The sequence below is a fragment of the Siniperca chuatsi genome, linkage group LG9, assembly GCF_020085105.1.
Source record: "Siniperca chuatsi isolate FFG_IHB_CAS linkage group LG9, ASM2008510v1, whole genome shotgun sequence".
NCBI classification, from domain to species: Eukaryota; Metazoa; Chordata; class Actinopteri; order Centrarchiformes; family Sinipercidae; genus Siniperca; species Siniperca chuatsi.
In genome coordinates this window covers 14542617-14566419 of record NC_058050.1, presented here as the reverse complement: position 1 = coordinate 14566419, position 23803 = coordinate 14542617, and the positions used below count along the sequence as shown (strand labels likewise).

General features: G+C 39.8%; 1 protein-coding gene and 2 long non-coding RNA genes across 3 annotated transcripts in view; 1 reads left to right on the top strand and 2 right to left on the bottom strand.

Annotated features, from left to right (window-relative positions):
* Window positions 1–479, bottom strand: part of LOC122881307 — a 31328-nt gene extending 30849 nt beyond the window's left edge. The window contains exon 1 of the long non-coding RNA XR_006379143.1: window positions 160–479. This is a non-coding gene — a long non-coding RNA (uncharacterized LOC122881307). The remainder of the gene's footprint in view (window positions 1–159) is intronic.
* LOC122881306 overlaps window positions 1–2011 on the top strand; it is a 105399-nt gene extending 103388 nt beyond the window's left edge. Inside the window, exon 6 of the long non-coding RNA XR_006379142.1 lies at window positions 1867–2011. This is a non-coding gene — a long non-coding RNA (uncharacterized LOC122881306). The remainder of the gene's footprint in view (window positions 1–1866) is intronic.
* An 8237-nt stretch (window positions 2012–10248) lies between these two features.
* Window positions 10249–20139, bottom strand: LOC122881304 (transcriptional repressor scratch 1-like). Its single transcript, XM_044207330.1, has 2 exons — window positions 19169–20139; window positions 10249–14650 (listed from the first exon to the last, which is right to left on the bottom strand). The coding sequence occupies exons 1-2, from the start codon at window positions 19281–19283 to the stop codon at window positions 13923–13925; spliced, it is 843 nt and encodes a 280-aa protein (XP_044063265.1). The 5' UTR covers window positions 19284–20139; the 3' UTR covers window positions 10249–13922.
* Between the last annotated feature and the right edge of the window lie 3664 nt (window positions 20140–23803).

The window sequence follows — 23803 nt, the reverse complement described above, 5'->3', positions numbered from 1 at the left end:
CAGCAGCGTGGAACTGATACAAATAATGAAACATTCTAAGCACGAAAACTCACGGCGGAGCTTATTTCCCACAGCAAAGCAAAAATCACAACAATGAAGCTCAGGTAAAAAATAACACACAGTTATAAACCTATCTCTTCTCAGACACAAGCCTCTTACTTGAAATAGCTCTTGAAATCGATGCAATGAGTTCAGTCCATTTGGGTTATCCCGCGGAGTCCTCTCAGGCTCGGATACTGACGGTGGCCGGGGCACTGCTTTGTAGGCGGATTCAACGGCAAGGCTGGTCCTCGGGCGGCAGCAGAGGAAAACAGCAGAGTCGACTTAGTGGGGAGAAAGTGGGGTGCAGCGGTTATCCTTTTCTCCGTGAAATTCTGTATCTTCGTTCTGCAGGTATAAGATCGTTATGTGGTGTATAACGATCTCTTTCGGGATCCAAAAATGTGTTCAGCAAACACAAAAACAGTCTGTTCTCGTCCAGCGAGACGTTGACGTTGAGTCACCTCCTGTAGCAATTGAAGTTTCAGTGGAACGGCGATGAGTGAGGGGTGTGCTCTGAGCTTTATAGGCTTGGTGACGTTATGGCCACATCGTAGGAGTTTCCTGCGCTCCTGTGGCGGCTCGTCCAGTAGGACTCCAGGATTTGGATTCAAACTTAAATCTCACACTCAGGTGCAACTTACTGGACCTGAGGGGATTTGGCGCTGTTTCCTTGTTAAAGCTTTGCTTTTTACATGTAGGCCCTTCTTTTGTTCCCCATGTGGTGAGGTCCCAACAGCTGACTAGTTCAAAAGGTGATCACACCTTCGCTGTTTTAGCCCCAAACCTCTGGAATCATCTTCCCCAAACTATCAAATTTGCTATTTGCTTTAAGCAGTTTCTGAAAACACATCTTTATAGGCAAAACTTTTTATAGATATCCATCCCCGTCTTATGTTTTGGTTGGTTTCAGTTTGGTTTTGTGCTGTGTTTTAATATAATTTTATTTATTTATTCATTTGTATTTTTCATGTGTGTGAAGCACTTTGTAACTGTGTGTTTTAAAAAGTGCTATACAGATAAAGCTTTACTTACTTACTAGTAACATTTAATCATATTCATACAGGTGGACATGGCAGCCTTACAGTCGTCACTATCACTCTGCTGCTGCCCACACTGTTCGCTGCTACAGCTCCCTCCACCAATTCAGCCTCCTCCTTATAGGCTAAGCTTTTCTACATTGTTGACTCCACTTAGATTTACTGTTCATGTATGTATTTGTTAAGGAGGATTAGTTCTGCCAACAGAATCCTCATTGCTGCTTGGATTCTTTGAGAGCTCCCTCTAACAGCTGAGCCTTTTCCACCAAATCTAACTTCATAAACATTTGCTTTAAATGGTCGATTCTTTGCCGCAATGTCTCTGACTGAACTACATTACTGATGTTGCATTATTGGTCATTACCAGTTTTGTGTGTCAGTGTTGTTGTTGCACTGCTGAACTGATGATGTTAGGAGCTCTGATTTTGGTGCTGGTAATAGTGATGTTGATGATGATTATCATGAAGAAGTAGCAGGTATAATGGTAGTTTTAGCGATAGCATCATTGTGTTGGTACTGGAGATCTTTTAATATAAAGAAGAGGTGGAGAAACAGATTATTGAATACAAAATATTAGCATCATTATTATTATTTAGTCAAACAGAAACAGCCTTACAAATTGAATGAGACAAAACCTGTTTCAAGGTGCCATCTGTCTTCAGTGGCTCATTGTGCACATGTAGCATCAAGTACTGCAATAATCAACCTTAATTCATCTGCTCTGAACATACTGTAGTTTGAATTTGGAACATCAAAGACTATAGATTATATTTTTGTCTGTTTACAGGTTTCTGCAACTGAATCAAGGAAACTTCACAACAGGCCACTAAACAATAAATAAAACATATCAATGTCTCCTGTCACTGTAAGTGCAGGTACCGCTGCTGCTGACGCTTCAAATCTGCTGCCTGCAGTGCACCACAGATGTATCAAATTTGGAGCTACAAGTAACACAAGTTATGATGTGTGTGTATTCAGACCTTTAGTCTATGGGGGGGTCTTTTCTCTTAGTCTTATCTATATGACTGTCACCAAAATACCACATTGTGCTTAATGAATAAGAAAATCATTTGATTCACATAGTAGGACAAATGACGTGGTCTTGCTTTTTTCAACTCGGTCTATTTCCTGGCCCTGCGGCTGGCCTTGAAGCAGTTATGTCCTCTTGCCGAAACATTGACTCATCAGCTGTAGGTGAGCTATATCCCCTTTAGCCAAACAATGATGAACAGACATGGATGCATGCACATAGCATACACACATTTGTACACACGTGCACATGCAATTAGGGTATTCTTACCCATGCTCTCATTCACATCTGTATATCTTGTCGCAGTGCCTTTCATCTTGTCATCATTGGTAACTGATTGAGTAGAAATCAGTTTAACAGCTCTGCTATAGAAGGCCTGTTGCTACACAAGCATGTGGCTGCTATTTTTAAGGTGAAACATAGTGCTTAGAACTTTGACATCTTTTTAATGTGTCTTATCCAGAAGAAGGGATTGTTTTGCTGTTAGGTTTCTTTGCAGCAACTATGGTATTTCCTCCTGGGTTATTTTTTTTTCTGCATGAATACTGTTGTTTTCTGACAAGTATTACTGGAATAAATGTGTGAATCTACCAGCACAGAATGTTAGCTGTCTGGAAAAAGCCAAATGTTATTTGTTTGCGACTGTTACATGAGAAAAAGAAAGTGAAAGAACAAAGAACCTAATTGTTCTCTAATTGCCATCTTGTGACTGTACAGGTCAATATCTTTTGTAGCACATGCATATGTGCACATTGCATATTGAGCAAGTTGTACCAGACAAATGCGTTTTGCAACTTTACATTTCATTAATTACACAATGATAAATTGTTAATTGAGAAGGCAAGCCACTTGTGATACAAAGACTACTGAGAAATCTTAGTGTTTAACTACTAGCTCAACATCATCTTTCTTCATTCCACACTTCCACCTACCAGAGCTGTGAACAGCACTTGTCTTCAACCTGTTGATGTTTCTTATGACAGCTGCCATCTCTACAAATAGCCTGGGATGTGGTGAGAACATTCACAGCCCTGCCTCACGCTGCTTCGCTCTCACGTCTGGAGTGGGAGTTGAAGATGTGGCTACTCTGATACAGATATTTTACCATTCACTGTTTGACAGCAGATAAAGATGGATACAAGTCTAATATGTACAGTAGATGCACACACAATTTATTTATCCACATGGGATTGTACCAAGCTGGTGTGACATCCATTTGTTTTTTATAGCTCTGGGAGATTTTTGAAAGAATCTGTGCTGCCTGTATCACTACTAAAACTTCAAGCTCGAACAAAAATACAAAACATTTGTATTAATGTTTGTTTATTGGAAATCTTATTCATCAATTCAAAACATCAAATCAAATTCTGTTTGATTAGATGAGTAGGAACAGCTGTGCTGCTGAAGTGCTGAAGACTGTAAAACTCCTGTTGTCCATAGTATTTACATTGATAAGTGGGTATATTCTTGTTTTACGAAAACCGCATGTCTACTTAAAGGTTATATTGATAACATTTTTATGTAGAAAAAAAAAATAATACAGCCACAGAGCGTTTAGAAAGGTTCGGAATAAAAGTATCACAAAAAATATTATGATTTTTAATCATTTAAAAATGTTTGACGGGTCCAAAATTAATGTTTTGTGAGATATCTGACATTTCATACCTGCTTCTAACAAGGCTTGTGAGCCAATAGTATAACGACATTGGTATCATGTGGTATAATTGCCAGTTAGTGTGGAAAAAACGGACACTGACATTAGCACATATTAGCTATCTCAGCTTAATCGTCCGAACAACAATAACCCATAAAATTACAGTTCTGCATATTTAAACAATATAAACAACAACTACCGACAGCCATAGTCCTTAAAACCTAAACCAACACCACCGTGTTGTCACCAGTCAGATTGTCAAAATTAGAAAAATAACAGTAATAATCAATCCCTGAGGAGCTACGTTGAGACACTTTGCTGAGGTACTTGTGGCTAAAATCTGAAAATACTGACATGATCATACAATCGTCCTTTCTCCTGGTATCCATTGTTGCTGTGTGGCGCTCAGCTGTTTTTTATAATCCGCTATGAGATTTGTTTTCAGCAAGAATACACTTCGACTAATGTTAGGTAGGTCAACACTATGCTAACACTAACGCTAGCTAACATCAACTTTTACTGTAGCTGTCTAATGTGGAGCGCTGTGGGTTTTTAATAGCATCCCTACAATGTACTGTACTCTTTGATTGTATCAAAATGTAAATATTTACCTAATGTCTTATAGTGTATGATTGAAATGTCATTTTACGGCAAGTGTTGCAACATAGGGTCTCTATAATTATTAAATGATGGGGGGAAAAGGGTTACCTAAAGCTAGCTAGTCATATCCTAAGATTACCATAGATAACGTTACATGACACCCATGCACAAAATGACCTACATCTATAACTAATGTATGTATATGTTGCAAAATGAATTCATTACTCTATCACGAAAGATTCATCACTTGATATGACTGAGTCTGAGTCTCACTCCACTCGACCATGAAATATGCGGGTTGTGCAACGAACTGGCAACCAATGGAATGGAAAGGGCTGGATGTTATCAATGTTATCAATAGCACCTTTAAAAACTGAAACAATTGAATAGTTTTGCTACTTGGGGGAAACAAGTTGTGAACACAACACTGACATATCATCACGTTTTAAGTTGATATGGCGAACTTGTGAGCAGACAATTGCTTATTTACACACCCAGCAGTTATGCATCATTATCAGTCATTTGGAGTCATGTTTGTGTTCACCCCTTACATCTAAGCCCAATATTTACTCTCTTGTATCTCTGTTTTTGAAATATCTGGCTCTTTAGCTGCTAAATGCTCCATTATGTTCACCAGCTAGTCGCTAACTTTGTCTGTCCACTGCTTGATGCTAAGCAGGTAGTGTACCTTTTGGTTTTTAGAGCTTTTTCTGCCTGGTGCGGCCGGAAAAGGAGAGTGGTGAGAGTGAACCAAAACAGTGAAGTTGTGGGCTGGACAGCTAACAATTAGCTGAAACTCACTATAAAGCTGAGAGGATCTGCAGATTATGGTGATAATTAGATTCAGCGGCCCCTTTCACATTGTTTTCACGTTATCATTTGCTGCTTTAGCCACTTTTATTTAAAATACTAATATATCACATTAAGGAAATTAAATTTACTGTATTTACAGTAACACTGTAATGTAAAAATATTTTTGTAGACGAATGTGTTGGTTTGATAAAGATCAAATCGAAACTTATTTTATACCTCCTTAATTATTTAAAGTCCAACTGAAATTTAATCATCCTTTTTTGTGGTCCAAATTAATGTGTTTTTTAGATGTACTGTTCACAGTTTTTGATTATTAAAATGAAGAAAAAAGGTCTTTGGGGAAAATATCAGAAATCTCAGCCGGCTGGAGGGGCCAGTCGGTGTCTGTGTTTGATGGACAGCAGCTGGCAGGCAAGTGTTTACACCTAGGGAACAAAAGACAAAGTAAACTTGTGCTATAGCCTTCATGTCACGGGCAGACAGCATGTTGTTAGTGGTATTTAAGAGTGAGGACCACACCAGCATGTACCCGGACTGAAGTGACATTTGCAGGTATGTTTACATGTTATTTAATGCGCTGCAGCTAATTAACTATCTAGCCTGCAAACTGATGTTACAACCCCGCCTACATTTAAGAGTTCTGTCTGCGGTGGAAATGCAAAACAGATCTAGGGTTTAGGTACATGTAGGTACGGGTTAGATACGGGTTTCAAGGGTACTATACCGAAAGTGTGTGGTGGAAACGCGGCTTTACTGAGTGTGACTGTCTGCTCTGCCTGTGATAGAACACTGACGTTACTGCATCAACATCAACAATATTCCGCTGAATTATGCAAAACTAGGTGGCACCATCATGAAACCAAAAAATATAAAATATAAATTTCTTCCTTTTGGTTTCTGATTTTTTTTCTCAAGGGAAATACAGGACAAGTGATTTACAGAGCAGATCAATCTAATTTCAGTTTTAAAGCAATGTATAAATTGATATGTGCTGTCCCAGCACAGCATGGCATGACTTGGTTCATAAAGCACATAATGATGCCTGCTTTGACATATGACATCACAGAAGCCGGACTTATTACTCCTCTGCCTAATATTACAGAGGTTAGGTGGAGGGGGAGTGACATGAATGAGAGGAGACACAACGAGAGAAGAGGGAATAGGAGGAAAGAGAGAGAGGATGAGTGATGTGCTCATTAAATTTCTGCTTTCTCAACCTGCAAAACATTATCCACAGCTGATCACAGACAAATCTGAGGTCATCATTATTAGCCATGACATCATTAGCACTCATTGTTAAACATATTGGCCCTCTGACACCTAATGTGAAACTTGGTGTCACTGGGGACAACTTAGCCTAAATGAACTGGTTAAGTTGCAGCGTTGCGCTTTCTTTAACTCAGGAGGATTTAGAAAATTTGATTATTTTTGTCATAAAGATATTCATACTGTAAGTGTGTCTCAATTACATCTCACTACAATTCTCTATGCACCTGCATGAGTCAGCAAAACCTCCAAAACAAGATTTGACTTACTGCAGCATGCGTACAGTAGTTGCATCTCATTCCTGCTGTCTTGAGATCATCATCTGAATCTTTTCTGGTCAATTTGCAGACAAGTGTCAAAAATGAAGGCTGTCCAGGTTTTCTCTGAAACAAACTCAGCTAATTAATTACTTTTACGATCAGCCAGATCACCTCAGAGTTGCCAAATTCTTTAATTTAAATTCACCTTAAGAGGTTTAAAATCTCACTGTGTTACTCTTGTTTTTGATATAGAGATATTGATATTTAAGTGCTTCCCTTTGAAGTTTCCTTATTTTATTTCTTGTCTACTTCATCATTTAATTGCAGTGTGTATCAAACAGGTACTGGCTAATGACAGTACTTTAAGTAAAATGCTAATAATGCAGTGGTTTTAGTCGAGATAGGAGTACAGTGGTGAGAGGAGAACAGAGGAGCTATAAGAAGAGGATGAGGGGGACAGGTGGAGCAGAGGAGAAAGGAGGTCAAAGTGAAAGTAAAAGAGCTGGAAAGGACAGAGTCGTCTGCAGGACTATCAAAGATGATCAAAATTTAAGTCAGCATGAGGCTAAGCAAAGAGGTTAATGTCACAATTGTGGACAATTAAACGTTAACTGTTGAACTATTTTCACCAGACACAATCACTATTGGAAACTAACCTTTGCTGTTTTGATTTTATTTTGCACCCTCAGCAATTCCTCGTTCCCTGTAATACACACACACACACACACACACACACACACACAGTGTTAATTTGACTTGCCAGGAAGGAAATAGTGTGATTCGCTTGAGTAGGTCTCTGGACATGAATCTAAAGACAGTAGGGAGCGTGCAGAGCAATCAAGTGATAAAGCTTATTATCTGAGAGGAGCTATATTCTAAGACTTATTATCTACCAGGAGTTAAATGACTTTCAGGTCCTCAAAGGCCTGATGGCCTGGTTTGACTTGGCAGGAGAGAGAAAGAAGAGGTGGTTGGAGGAAGAGGGGTGGAGAAGAGCACGCAGGAGGGAGGAAGAGAGAGGGGAGGAAGAAGCAAGCAGGAGAGTGAGGGATGGAAGAAGAGAAGAGAGAGGAGAGAAGAGGAGAGAAAACCAGATGTGAGGAGAGGGAACAGAGGTAAAAAAAAAGATGAGAGAAAAGAGAAAGATGAGAAGTTTGAAGACAGGAGAGAGGGAGATGAAGGTGATTCACAGGCGTGGGCAGTCACTTTTCTGTCTTTTTGCAACTGCTGTGAAGCTTATTTTCTGGTTAGGGTTGGGAAATATACTGTACTTCATAAAGCTGCAGAGTGCTGCATTGTGTCTTTGTTGAGGCGGTTCAGATAGTTTACTACTATAGATACTGTAGATAGTTTATTGCCTTGGATACCACAAGTGTTGGCAGAGCAACAATAGATTTTGACTGTGTGCTCACTGGGAGCTGACAGAAAGGTTGGACGGTACCTCCACTAGAGGATGGGCTACCCACTGCATGATATGATGTAACAGGTGATGATACAAACTAATTTCAGAATAATATACTAAATGTGAATTACATCACTAAAGGTTGGTCTGATGATGACAAAATAAAAAGAAAGGGGAAAAAGGAAACATACAACATTAGTTATAGGTGGTGTACTTTTACAGAAAGTTGTCAAATTGTCTTAAGTTCAATAAATAGCAATATTTTTTTTGTTCCTTGAGTCTTTAATGATAAGGATCAGTCCTCACACCACTACTTCTTCTTACAACTAGCAATAAAGCTTCTGCAGTGCGGCTCTCCAAATTGCCCATCACATGAAAAGTTGTTACCGTGAGGTGAGGTCCAGCTGAAACGATGCCTAACCAGGTCACCTTTCATTCAAAGTCACTGCAAGATAAAGGTTAGTTGGTCAGTGTCCCATGTCTGCAATGTCACCAGAAGCCCACATGACTGCAGCCCCATAGAGCACCTGCGGTACTGTTCTGTACGCCCTGGATCACAACAACAATGTGACTCACTGCCAGCACACAGAAACACCATCAGGCCCTTTTCATTTCTTTGTTGCTGTTACTGAGGTAAAACATTTAAATCCAGCAAGTGTTAAATTTCAGCTCTCCTCCTGTTTATTTCAGTTTCCATCTTTCTTTAACAGTAGTATTGCATTATGTTCCTGCAGTTCTTCACACTTGACAACTTTTGCAAAGAGAAAGCCCTTAAAAATTCAGTGAAACTTTTTTTGTGCCGTCGCAAATTACAAAAATGAAGAAAAAGCTTTTCCAATAGTGCTCTGTCCATCACTGCGTGTGTGTGTGTGTGTGTGTGTGTGTGTGTGTGTGTGTGTGTGTGTGTGTGTGTGTAGCTGCTAACTGTTGGCTAGGTAATTGTTGGCCCTGAAAACCTATTTTCCAATCATCTTCTTATTGTGAGTGATGTGGTCCTAAAAGAACATGCACTTTACTGCCAAAGTGCTCTTCCCACTGATTTGATATGCGTAGTTCTCAGTTGGAAAAAGGTGATGTCACATACTTCTGAGCACCAATCAGGACTTTTGGATCAAAATCTGATGACAGTTGATGGCTTGTTTTCTAATGTTACCAGTCCACTGTTAATTAAATCTGATCAGTTTTAAAGGTCCAGTGTGTAACATTTAGGAGGAGCTACTGGCAGAAATAGAATATAATATTCATAAGTATGTTTTCATTAGTGTATAATCGCCTGAAAATAAGAATCGTTGTGTTTTCATTAACTTAGGATAAGCTGTTTTTATCTACAGAGGGAGCAGGTCCCCTTCCACAGAGGTTGCCATGTTGCACCGCCATGTTTCTACAGTAGCCCAGAATGGACAGACCAATCACTGGCTCTAGATAGGGCCTTTCGCTACGTTTTCGTTTTTCGCGAGTTTCGCAGCCACCGTAGTTTCTCCTACACACTTGGAACGGGAGGGTGAGGCGAGTGGTATTCAAATGGTTGCAAACTGCAATTTCAACGCTAGATGCCACTAAATCCTACACACTGGACCTTTAAGTTAATAAATAATAGGATATTTTTTCTAAACTTTAACTTTGATTGTTCCATAATTAATATTATAGAGAAATACTTTCTTTTCAGTGCCTTTAAGTGATACCCTACTTAACCACTGCTAACTGTCCAAATATGGAATTAACAAACTGCTGCCATCCAGGCAGCCCATTACTGGTAGATAGCTTCCAGCCTAAAGAGTGCTAATGAGCACACTGTGCACCAGTGTTAGCCCAGTCCCTCTTTAAACATACAATATTGACAGAGCTAATACAAAGTAGGTGCTGTAGAGTCCAGAGTCGAGTGTTATTCTATGTAAATGAACTCAACACTCTTCTGACTTACTTAATTAGCATGAATTGCTTTAAAAGCTACTTACATAGAAGATGAATTATAGTGGTCAAATGAGTTTAAAAGGAATGAAAAAACCTTTATAACTCACCACTCAAGTGCAGCATTGCAGCTACAGTCCTGTCCTATTTTCTATGTTGTGTGTATTCATTATGACTGACAGAAGACTTTATTAAATCTTAAAACAAGACAAGAAACAAAACCACTACAAACTTCCTTGGTTGGTTAAGATTATTCTTTATTATGAAGTGCCACAAAATGCTTTGTGTTCATTGTGCTTACATTGTCTGAATTCTGGCTAAAAAAAAAACCCAGGAGATCCTCTCTCTGCAGTAGAGAGCTAAACCTCCTGAGATAAGGTGTGTCAGATATCACTATACAGCAGTAAAAATGTCTCAATCCAAAGGATTCTTTACAAACCCTCTTGCAATAAATGATTATTTAGGTTATCATCATTCTTTAACTTGGAAATACAAAAAAAGAAGAGAGGTCAAGCTAGTACAAGGTTTTTAATTCTTCTCTACCTGAATTCTAGTTAGTTTCATTGTGCTACTTTCTTTAAGGTGGAGATGACTAGAATGGAAGTGCTTAAAGAGAACAGACCTGGAGCTTACCCAGAGACAGACACACAGACGCACACACTCAGCTTTTCTGCCTCAAAACCAGTAAACAGCCACCCAACAGCAACTTCAGCCAAATACCCATAAGACCTTTAGACTTCAGTGCAAAGTTGTTTTAATACACAATAATACAATTCGTGTTACATAAACAACAAATGGAGACATCGCAGGCAGAGATACTCTCACTGGTTTGTTTAGCAACTTTGTACCCATCACATTGTGATCAGTTGCTACAGTAGAAATTGTGTTAATACTGTTTTTGTTCTCATTCAGATGGAAATGAGAAATAAGATATAAGAATAAGAGTCGGTGATCAAAATAACAGGATATTATAGCTCTACCAGGGATCGCTGTCTCCGAGATGTATTAAGAAATATGATGGTAATGCTTTTGTTTTCTTTGCATATATGGTCTCTTTGCCATACTTGTGCTTTTAATTTGTATTTGTGTAGTCCTTGTATTTAAGCACCTAATTAAAAACATTTACCAACTTTGTACGTATGGTTGTTGTGAGTATTTTGGCCAAGACTTAAAAATCACAGATAAAAAGACAAAGAAAAAAATGTAAGCCTTAACAAGCTGGAGCTCTATGACTAATCGTCTGATACAATTCAGATAATTGCAGCTAAAATCTAGTTCACACATCAGGGAGAGAGAAAAGACCTGCAATTTGCTGACTCACATACTGATTGCTCCACTCACAACAAAAAATTTCCTCTTTCTTATTGACTTGTGAGCTACATTTTTCAAAAAAAAAAAGCTTCTTCATAAAAGACTTAAACATTGTATTGTCTCCTGCAACACAAGACTTTTATTACACAATGTTGACTTTTTGACTTCAGAACATTGTCAGATCTAACTGTCTTTGACAGCCTTTGATGTCAAACAGGTCCTATAACTTTATTTCTGAGATGTGAATGAAATTAGGTTATGGGTCCATGTATCACTGGCAGACTCTACTTTTGTCCCTATGACCGTAAATGGTGTTGGATATCAGCCAACCCCATCTCTAATAGAGTAATCTCATGCCTGAAGAAGCACTGCAATTATCAACACTTCCTTTGTCAGAGATTCACATCTGAATATTAAACTAATTTCTTTTCAGTTGTTGAAAGCTTGACTGAAGACACAGATTCTCTCTGTGTGCTTGCATGTGTGGGCATGCACCCATGCATTTGTGCACATGTGTGTCTATGCAAGGTTACAATGAATATATATGGTATATAAACAAGCACTTCATTTTTTGTGCAGGTCTGTGTGTCCTCAGTCTGTCTCTCAGAAAGCTCCATGAATCTGTAGAAAAGGTTTCTGAGCTGCAGAGAACTGGGTTCAGCAACACTGGTATTGGCCACCTAGATCAAAGGTTAAACCATCTATAGGTTGGGGTTGATTAGAATTAACCTGTCTGTATATCACTCATAGAGTTAGCTCATGGTTGGCCCAGTTAGGTTAAATGGGGCCTACTGCAGAATAATCAGGACTCTGTCTAATGTATCTATTGGACTGTAACTGCTGCAGTCGGACCATCTAGCTAAAGTGCATGCTTTTCCTGTGGTTTAAGAATGCACGCTTTATGGTTTGGAAGAGCACTGGAGGGGTAGTTGAATAATGCATTGAATTTAAAGTCGACCTCGGTCCAATTTCAACAATGCACCAGCCTTTGACTTGGTTTTCTATTGATAGTAAACTGAGAGTTGCCAAATATCATGTATGCTAACTGCATATACTAGTGCATCTGATTGCTGTATTAACCTTATTTTATTGTTTGTTTGTATCAAAGATAAGATAGGTCTCTTATGGTTATAAAAAGGTCTGTTAAAGGCCTGTCGTTACATTAATTGGCTGCATGACACAGGAAAGATGTTTTCACCATATTTAAGTGCCATTTTAACATCCCAGGACCTTTAATAAACTATTGAACTCTCATGAATGGCTAATGATCCAGTGTTAGAGCCAAACTTAGGCCTCTCCGGATTATTGTTAGCAGGCTTATTTCATGCTAGAGTTAGCCTAGCACAGGTTTGTCAGGGTTATTGTTATCCTACAACAGGCCTCACTCCCAGCAAGCAGCTGATCCCAGCCTCTCTAGCCTACATCCTACATTAGTTCTACTCACTAAGAGGCAGGCAGTGCATAACAAGAGAGGAAAGACAGGACTTTTATTTTTGTTACTCTAACACTACATTGGCATGTTCCCTGATGTCTGTAATATTAGTATTTTTCTGTTTATGACTATAGGTGAAGTAAAACATACCTGATTTTTAAACTGCTATACAGTAGTAGGTAATACTTCATAACTTCATCATAAAATACCATGCATTAGGTGATTATTGCTTTTAAAGAGTCTACGGAGGCTCCAAGAGAAAAAATATTGCCCTCAGGTTCTATCTATAGGATTTTGGCAAAATCATAAGCTTTTTATGATGTTGGCATAGATTTCATTATTTTTTTGCATGCAATAACGTTAATAAGAAAAAAAGGTAAACAACATAATAGGAAAAAATCGTACTCAAAAAAGTGACATATGCTTTGGCCTGTAGTGATAGAAAGAGGTTGGCAAATATCCTACATACATATACATAAATTAAAGTGCAACAAATAAGTTAACAGTATCACTTCATTGTTATCAAATCAAGTATAAACATACAATAAATAAAGGAAAAATGCAAATAAATAATTACGTAAATAAATAAATAAATAAATAGCATCTTTACCTCAGTAGTGGAGAGAATATGGTCACTTGGTGCAGCAGAACATTATTATTATCATTATTATTACTATTATTATTACTATTTTTCCCCCAAAAAACAAAATGAGAAGGAAAAACTCTTTTTCTGCGAATCAGTGCAGGGAGGAACCCAGTAGCTATAGGATTACTATTGTCTTTGTCGTCGTCCTCATCACCATCAGTGTCCCAAAATATATGGTGCCACACTGTATCTAGATGCCAGAAGGAAGCTGTGTTAGTATTATTGTCTCTATCAAGAACAGACAGAGGAAGAGGAGGTGAACAGTTTTTGAGGAAGTGCATGCGTAGATCAGTTAAATCCTTAAGTGGGCAAATCTCAAGGAGAAAAATTGTGCTATCATCTTCATCATCATGAATAGGCTCCAAGGGAAAGCAAGGTGGGGGGAAAGTGAGAGAGGGGGAGTAGGGAAAGCAAGGTCGTATTCTGACCAAAAATAGATTGTTTGTGTCTGCAGTTCAATCTGTAAGGATAATGGTAATTTATGTCTGCAGTTTTGTCTGTTGTTTTATCTATGCAAGGGGTCATGCATCTAGGGGGCCTAGAGGAGAGAAGGGGCCTTTGAAGCAGGCAGACTCATAGTGCTTGTTCAGGTAACTCTTGAGCGCGAAGGTCTTGTTGCAGCGTTTACACTTGAAGTGTTTGAAGGCCGAGTGGGTCTGCATGTGAGCGCGCAGGTTCGAGCGGTCTGCGAAGGCCTTCCCGCAGTGGGCGCATCCGAACGGCTTCTCACCCGTGTGAGAGCGCATGTGGCCCTGTAAAAGCCAAGGTCGACTGAACGCTTTCCCACACACATCGCACTTGTGCTTGAGGTCGTGAGTGAGCAGGTGCATGGCCATGGCGGGCATGGACACGTACACCTTCCCGCAGGTCGGACATTTCTTTGCCAGCTTGCTGTCCAGCGAGCGGTGTGTCTGTTTGTGCCGGCTCAGGTTGGAAGACGTGGCGTAGGTTTTGCCGCACTCATTGCAGGTGTGCCTCTGGATGGTCCTGGGGCTGCTAATAGCTTTTCTCCTCGAGCGGCCATCGGTGATGAAGAAGGCATCGACTGTGTAACCCTCACTCACTGCAGCATCTCCATTGATGTAACCGTCAGTGATTTCTGAGCCAGGACTGTCAGGGGACTCAGAGTCAGGGGCCCCATAGTCACTGTGGATACCATCGTAGAGGGGGTCGGGGGAGGGCACCTTAATCCCACTGTCACTCTCACCATCGTACACAACAGGGCTGATGTAGTCACTGATGTAACCAGCTGACATGGAAAAAAGAAAACAGTGTTAGGTTGTAGAACACTGAGGTGGAAGTCATAATAAAAATGGGTTTACTCTGAACCCTGGCATGGGAATCAGAGATATACAGATTCAGAGCCATGACATAACTTGATAGGCAGCAAAAAATGCTAATTTGCTGTAATACAACTATCTTAAGTGGCACAGACGGGCACAGAAGCAAAAGTTATCCCCTATCACAACAGAGACCCACGGTTCATACAAAAGTAGGAAATGTGATAGACATTTGCTACTGCACATGTCTGTCTAACAGGGAGACAACAGGGGAGAAAGTTTGGATTAACGCCATTAGAGGAGAAGAGCAGAGTGAAATCAGATTGTCCTCTTCTCTTCCCAAGCTTATCTTTCTTCACAGCGACTGTAATGCAAAGATTCCGTGTACTGACCAGCATTCTGAATTGGTGGAAGTGCTTACTCAGTGATGCAGACAACTGTATTACACCATTAGTGATGTACAACTCGCCTTGTACAGCTGTATGGTGTTTTTTCTGCTTCCGCATGCCACTTGAGTGCATTTATTATGATACAAAACATACAGCTGGTTCATTCAACCAGTAACTTGTTTCTAACATGTTACTGTATGTTGGATGTGGGAACACCATTAAGCCGTTCACCATGGTTGGACACAAATGCTGACATAACAGGCGGCATGGTTCTGTATGTGTTGAGAAACCAGATGCATTTTTCATTTAAACTGAAAGAGCAGAAAACCAAAGATGGCAACACCATGGGTGAAACAGAAGGTTCCAGTCAAATCTGATCCTAGGTCAGCAATTTTACATGTAGTTTTTAAGAGGCACAGAGTGTTATGGTCCTATGTACTGATAAAAACTTTAATAAGCTGCCACCTGTCAGATGTAAAAGTACACAGAATACAGTGTTAGTCACAGTCCTTCAGTATGTATCTGCCCTGTAGTAATACTGCAGCAACTGTGGTCCCATTTCCTGCTTTTACCCTGCATAAATGGTAACTCACCGTCAGTATAGCAGCAGCAACTGTAACTACTTTGAACATATGTGAAAGTCTGAATTGGCATATTGTAACACAGAACATCTGTCTCTCTCCCTTCAAACCTGTGGCGAGTAGTAGAGTGCGCAAAAAAATCCTACAGTTATTAGTCCAGAGATAATTCAGCAATATAATTTCTCCCAGTCTCAAAGGTTGCAGTTAAAACAATTCCTCTGTGAAAGATAAATGCACACAGGCTGACCCTGAACTTGAGAAAGCTGATTTAGGGAGTGAAAATGAGCATCAGCACCAGGGACAGATCCAGTGCGGTGCAGGTCGCTGGCACAGTGACAGCAAGGCTGCTGTACAGGCTCAATCTGGGAAGACTTGCACGGCAAGCCTTTTAGGCAAAATACAGCGACTGAAACTGTAAAACAGTATAGATATACATGAGCAGGTTGGATGATGCTACTACTCCCTGTTGATATATCTGAAAAAATGCAAATACTTTTCACTTTGACGTATGTTTTTTCATGGGCATCATAAATATGTGAAAATGTCTTTGTAATTGGCTAAATATAGAAATGCATTATTACATACAGTACATTAATACATACTATCTAGCATATTTATCAGCACACACATTATAAAATACCTTTAGATTTGGTTCACTCACTCTAATCATGTGTGGAGCTACATGTGTGTCATTACACACATGTTGTTTTCTGCTAATTTACTGTTTGCTGTGTTTGTTTGTGTTTGTTGATCATACAACATATTTTGTTAAACACACACATGCATACACACATCAGACAGTTTTTGTGGCTTACTGTCTTTGAATCTATTATTAGTGTGACAGCATAGGTTTGGTTTAAATGCCGTAAATGCAGACTAAACTGTCCCTCAACACAGAAATCCATGAACACAACCTGTGACACTGTACATAATAGTAGCAACATAGGCTATTTTTCCTCCTTTATTCTTTATTAAACATATACACCTAATACATACCCAATGCCTACCCATCATTTAACTTGTTAGGACGTTACATATACATTTAGCCAACCAAAAAAACAACATACTATCCACAGATACAGATACTGACACATATTTTTAAGTATGTGTCAGTTAAATATGTTCATGATGTAAAGGAAAATGTGTTGTAATCAACTAGACCTAAGAAATGACAGACAGATGTGGTTCATCATATGCATCATCAATATATGCTACATAATGTATTCTGGATGTGCATCCTTGGAAAAAATGTTGTACTTTACTTTTTTCTCCTTTAAGAAATTCATGTTGTTATTATTCATCCGGTTTTTGAGTAAGTTGCAGAAGCAACAAGCTCTACAGTATGTGATATCATATATCTGTCTGCATACGATAATAGCTACTACATACTGTATCTGCTATTGGAGTCCCACCTGAATACACAGTCCCATCACATGCAACGCACGGAAAACACGGGTTAATTATTTCAAAATCTGGTTCATTCAAACAGCGAGTTGTTCCTGTTGTGAGTAGAGCCTGTGCTGTAGTGTATGTAGAAGTCACATTAAGCTGTTGCCATCAGATATTAGGGATAGAGACAAAAAGTGGCTAGAACAGGCAGTGTTGCACGGTACTGCTGAGGCGGCAGATCGCGTGTCAAGCCGAGCAGAGGCTTGTTAACCTCGACATTATAAATACACCACTGACAGCTTTTTTGCCTTGCGAGCAGAGAAACGCAGGCAAGACCACGCACAGAATACACATGTTGATGTGCAACAACATGTCAGTGACATTGGGGTGGAAGCAATGCAGTGGCTTCATTTACATGGCAAAGGTATCTGTGGTTTTTGGTGTAGGCTGAAATGTGACGCACACAGTTACAAGGTGTGAGGAAGTTCACAGCTTCAGCACAGGGCAGCACAAAACAATGAATCACACTGTCCTGAGGATAGTTGCTAAAGTAAATCTAAAAATAATATTAAAAAATACAATAATAAGTAGTATTCATATTCAACAATTACACCAAGACAGCCCAACATATTTAATTTAGAAATGTGACTTTCAGAATCTGTTACCATTAAGTTATATTCAACAGTTCATTTGTGACTGTAAAGTGGGATAAGAGTAATCATGAATGTCAATTCTCATCCACTTTTGTGTTTTTGTGATATTGTGACAGTGCAGGCCTGTGGCAGCTATTGTAGGCAAACAAAGAGTTATGCATTTATTAAAAAAAAATACTCTTCAGTCTAGGCGAGATATCATCGTGCACAAATCTGCCAACACTGAAAAAATGAGACAGGCATACCTGGACATGGGGCACAGACAAACCCACCATGCAGAATGCAGAATATGAGCCTGTGATGGGGCTGATTTTATATCAAATCAAGAAAAACAAATCTGGAAAACACTGGACCGCAGCATTGTTACATTACTAAACCACTGCTTATTTGTGCAACACCTGAAGGTGGAGTATTAAACAATATAAACTATTATGAAATATTAATTGTCACAATGTTTTGTCAGATTATTTTCTGTATAAAACATTTACATTTAACCTAAAGGATACAAGGAATGTTTCATTCAACATCTTAAACTTCATAAGCATCACACTGAGCTTGCAGTAGCACGTCCAGATAAAGACAACATTTATACTGAGCTTTGCCTTTGCTAATTCCACAAAACCAAGTGCAAGTGGACCAGATATTAATAACCACTGTCATGTCTTCATCTCTTTTAACCTTACTTTACCTGCATAGGAGGAAAAGTCCCTGCTGACTATGAGCCAAAATCGATGAAACATGGGACGCGCTGGATTACGTTGATTTCTCAAGTGACCTTTCTGCTCCAGTGGCAACTCTACTCCTACAACCAACCAAACACTTAAAATCAAGCCTGATGTAGCTGCTATAGTCCCTGTAGCTGGTATAGTGTAGTGGTTATTGAGATTGGCAGTTCTTCAGTGTTTTACTGTGTCCATCTCATCAGTGTGTTCCTCTGAGCTCTTGCAGTCCTCTGAAGTGCATGTAGCTCTCACAGGCTACACTAATAACTCTTTGAAGCCATGTAGAATTAATTATTTTGCGATGGGCTGCTTAGTGCAAGGCTTTGAAGCTTTTATTACCCATCAGGAAGGTAATAACTATGTGATAACTCTGTGCTGTCTGCATTTGTTCTGTAATCAATGATTACAGCATACACCCACATCACCCTACAGGTAGCCAAAAACCCCGTGATAAATTTCAAATGGAAAGGCTAGAGAGACACTGGATTAAGTATGGAAATATTAGATGATATTATAATAAGAACAAGTGCCTGTGTGAATTTGATAGTTATATTTTGTTAAGAGTTGCAGGGCTGCACCGATGTATCAGGGAATCCCTCCAGGACACAACAGGTAAATCCACCTCTTAGTCACATATAGCCTTATTATGGAAACAGCTTTGTCAGACTCCCTGCCTGTCATCCTCCTCCTCTGTCAGAGCGACTTGTTTTTGAGACACCTGTTAATGCTCGCTGTGGAGGCAGCCTGACCTACCTTTGTCATGGAGCCGCAGGCTGAGGTCTGTCCTGTGCCGGTAGACGTTCTCCAGATCCGCCCCGGTGGAGAAATCATCCAGTTTCACCTTTTTCACCAGGAAAGACCTTGGCATGGTGGTGCGACACCGACACACACTGTCACGAACACAACGACACACACTCACAAGCACAGCCGATCGCCGTCGGCCTGGCCAGCGTGGTGATTCGCCCGTTACACACCAACAAGACAGGCGAACCGGAGGAAGATTGTCTTGAGATTTTGGACGAAGCGCGAGCTGTGAATTGATCCGGTAAAATAGTTGACCACCTTTATTTTTTTACGATTTCTTTTCTGTTTCAGTCTGACTGTCTTCTGTCTCCCCGCTTTTAGTCCTCGTGCAGAGGAAGGTGAGAGATGCAACTTCAGCACCGGACAGCTCCCTCCGGGGGGGTGCCTCGGGGTCTCTGTGCTCGCGGGCAGAGGCTCGTGAGCAGTCAAAAAATAAAAAACAAAATAAGAGGCGGTGGAAGGCACCCTGCAGCGCGCGCGGCGACTCCCGAGCCTCTTTAAAGAAGAGGAAGAAGAGATGGAGGAGGAGGAGGAGGAGGAGGAAGGGATGCCAAGGAAATTAGAGGGGGGGGAAAGCTGAAGGACGATTTTGGAAGCTTTTTCAAAAAAAAAAAAAAAAAAAGTCGGACACCTCGTCCTTCCCTCTTTGACGCAGAAGTAGTCCTTAATTCCCGTTAAAGACGACTTACTCAGGTCGGTAAAAAATCACAATAAGACTCCCTGCGGCCGAATGGATCAACAGCATCCCCTCTTTCTCTTTCTGTATCCCTCTCTCTTCTCTCTCTCTCCCCTCGGTCTCTTTCTTTCTGCAGTTTCCGCGAGGTGTTCCCGTGAGTGTGCCGTCTCGCGATCAGCTGTTGGCATTTATACGGCACAGTGAGAGAGAGAGAGAGAGAAAGAGAGAGAGAGAGAGAGATGGATAGACACACGGATAGAGGGAGTGCTTAATTTAATCCATCCCACATCCCCGGGGAGCGGCGACTGGCCCGGATGATTTATTGAAGCTGTTATCCCCACCCCCACCCCCTCTCTTTCTTTCTCTGTCTTTCATTCTTCTTCTCCCTCCTTCCTCCCTTTCTCTTCATTTTTGAGTGTGTGTGTGTGTGTGTGTGTTAGTTTCTGTGTGTGTGAGGCAAGTCGCCATGTTTTGGGGAGATAAGAATGGAAATTGTTATGTTTTTTTTTTGTTGTTTTTTAAGCAGTCATTGATTTGATTCAGCTATCGCAGTAACATGAATTTTAAATAGTATCCCATTGTGCGTGAGTTTTTGGGAGTCCATATCGGCCTTACTTCTTTGGTTTTCCTCTACTTTTATCATCTGCTAAACATATTCTACCTTTGCTTTTTGTCGCGATGACATGGATTATATGGGGGAATATTAACTAGCATGCTGAGAGCCTCGTAATTATCATTAATGTGGCCCCGAAGGCAAATGGGTGTAGACCAAATGGAGTGTTTTACAGTGACTGCGGGATTCATATAGAAGTAGAGGAATATCTGCTCCAGGGTCACACTGGGTTCACTGACAAGTTTTACTGCAAGATCGAGGATTGTCTCTGTCTATTGTTATGTAACAATAACCAAGATAATTTGAGAGATTAATGAATCACCTGCTGTGTCGACTTTCTTCATTCAGCCTCACTCTCTTTTTGTCCTGTCTCTCTCAGTCTCCCTTTCAGTCCCCATACGTTTAATAACATCTCTTTAAAAAGAAGAGAAAAATATGTGTCTGGTATATTTGTATATGTCATAATTCAGAGGGGATGACTGATTCAAATATTCTAGTGATTTAATTTTTAAAGTCATGGACCATCTCAACCCTTGTTGTCAAGTTTGATATTTACTGAAACTACAGTCTGGGACCTTAAAAATACTGGCAGGTTTTAAGTGGTTCATAAACTGAGGGAGCACACTTTATGAGTTTGAGACCCAGAATGAGTCAGTTTATAAATATGTTTTAATTAGTCCCTGGGTGTGTGAAAGTACACATTACTGAGTTTGTGTCCTCACAGTATTAAAAAGTATTGCTGGGTTTTAATGAGGCAGGTGTACTGTAGGATGCACTGACTCAGGTTTGTGGGCTGTTGGAAAGTTGCTGAACATCTGTTAAAGGTTAGAGGAAGCTCAGCAGATGACTCAGATCTACAGAGATAAACCACTTAAAGATCAAGTATTCACAGTAATGGGAGAGTTTGTTGCATCAACTCTGGCATCAGAGTTTACTGGAGCTAATGGGGCCTGTTGCAGAGGTCTCACTGAGTTGTTAAGTTGACACTTGAGACCTTAACTTGGATAATGACTCAGGATCTGTGTAAAATTAGACAATATGGGGATATTATGTAGGATAAAATATATAATATTATAATATATATATAAATTATTAATTCAACTGAACTGCATTGTGAATAACTTCCAAGTTACTGAACTCTCAATGCAAATACATTTGTTTTTAAACTTACTTTAATATTTCATGATACAAATATGTAGATTTACTGTATATCCAATATGTATCCATTTATTTATTGTAGAGTTCTAAGGTGTAGTGTGTACTATCATAGAAGTATACAGTAGGTCAATATTATCCGTCATAGATAGTTTCTCTTCCTTCTTTCTTTCTTTCTGTCTATAAAATTCATGCTTACAGTAATATTACATTTAAGGGTGAGCTTCAAAGACATTTTATTCAAAGGTTGTCAGTGTGTGTGTGTTAATCATAGTCAGTGTGTGGGAGTAAAAATATTCGTAAATCAAATATTAAGTATTTAGAATATTTAGAAAGTTACAGTCATTGTCAAATATGACTCATTTTGCAATAGGAAAGGCGATTTTTATGCCAGTCACATTGTTAGTCTTTGGTCACGTCGCTCTTGAATGAGACGTTTTTGAAATCTCGTTAGGTCCCGCTGGTTAAATAAATGAACTCGTAATCTCTGTCAGTCAAACAGATGGAGGAGGACAGTGGCTATTTTGTGTTAGAAAATGATGTGATTTGCAGAAGGATGCGTTTTCTTGCATAGTTGACAAGGATGATGAGCAGGGTGGTGATGATGAAGACTGAACTGACTGAGGCATCTGGGTCATCTGCGCTTGATGCATGTATATCTACTGTAGGGGCCAGATGTATTTCCACTCTGTGTGTATTTAGTATTGATTACAGGCCGCATGACTTGTACAATATGTGTGTATTCATGTGTTTGATGATGACTCATGACATGCGTGTGTGTGTGTGTGTGTGTGTGTGTGTGTGTGTGTGTGTGTGTGTGTGTGTGTGTGTGTGTGCGCGTGTGTTATGATACCAGTCCATCTGTTGTCCTTAATAAGGGGAAGAGCAGATGAGTTCCATCACCTGGAGACTGGCTCAGGGAGGTCCAATTAAACACACTCACACACATACATGCACACACACACACACACACAATACACAACCACCTCTACAACAACTGTCAGTCGACTGAAATAACCTACAACATTAACAATGTATTTCATCATCATTAGAGGCCACACACACAACCTAACAGCTAGACACATATGGACAGAAACAAACATGCACACACTCTTGACGCAAAACCAGCATACATACATACAGGTCTCAGTACACACACACACACACACACACACACACAGTGTTTCAGAGCAGAGAGAAGCAGTGTAGAGCTGATCCACACACATCTCCATTCATGCGTTATTCATGTTATATGTTCTGATCTGATCACTGACATCTGGCTGTATATTCCACCAGCAAAGACTAAGTGCCAAAGTGACAGCGAGTCACTCATTGTGTCTCTATCAGACTGAGCATGTGAGAGTAATTTCTAAAGATGGAAGGGACAATATTTCACTGCAGCACACAGTGTGAATTGCAGCCAAAAGTGGAAAGCTCTGGGTGTTCTCTCGTTGGTGTCATCCTCACACTTTGCTAACAGCACCTCACTTTATTTTTGGGACAAACGGGAGGTTTTTTATTTTGTTAGCAGGCCTTGTGCAGCAAATCTCAACCCAAAAAGAGTTGCAATACAAATATAGGTTAGCCACAGGTGTTATTTAATCTGGTCAGTTTGTTAATGTTTAATTTGAATAGTACAGGCAACATATCTTTAAAATGCTCTGATACAGACTTTCTGCTTTTTGCTTTAGGTCAACTGCAAGTATAGTAATTTTTGCACAAATAATTATATTTATTTTTCTCTTTATCATTTTACTCATTATCATGAAGCTGCTACTACAAAATGATGTCTGAATTAGGCATAGGACAAATTGTTGTAAGATTTTATGTATTTAATCTACAGATAAAGTGTAAGATACATGTTTGTTTAATACTGCGAGACTTTTTAACATCTTCAGTAAATTAAGCTGTTAAAAAGGGTGGCAAGAGCACCTCGGTAGCTCACCTGGTAGTCCGTGTACCACTTATCACTGCTGAGTCATTACCACAGTGGCTTGGGTTCAAGTCCGTCCCGGGCCCTTTGCTGCATGTCATCGCCTCTCTCTCCCCTGCCTTTACGGTCATTCTCTACTGTCACTGTCAATAAAGCGAAATGCCAAAAAAAAAGGGTGGCAAGCTGCAGCATACAACTGCACATAAA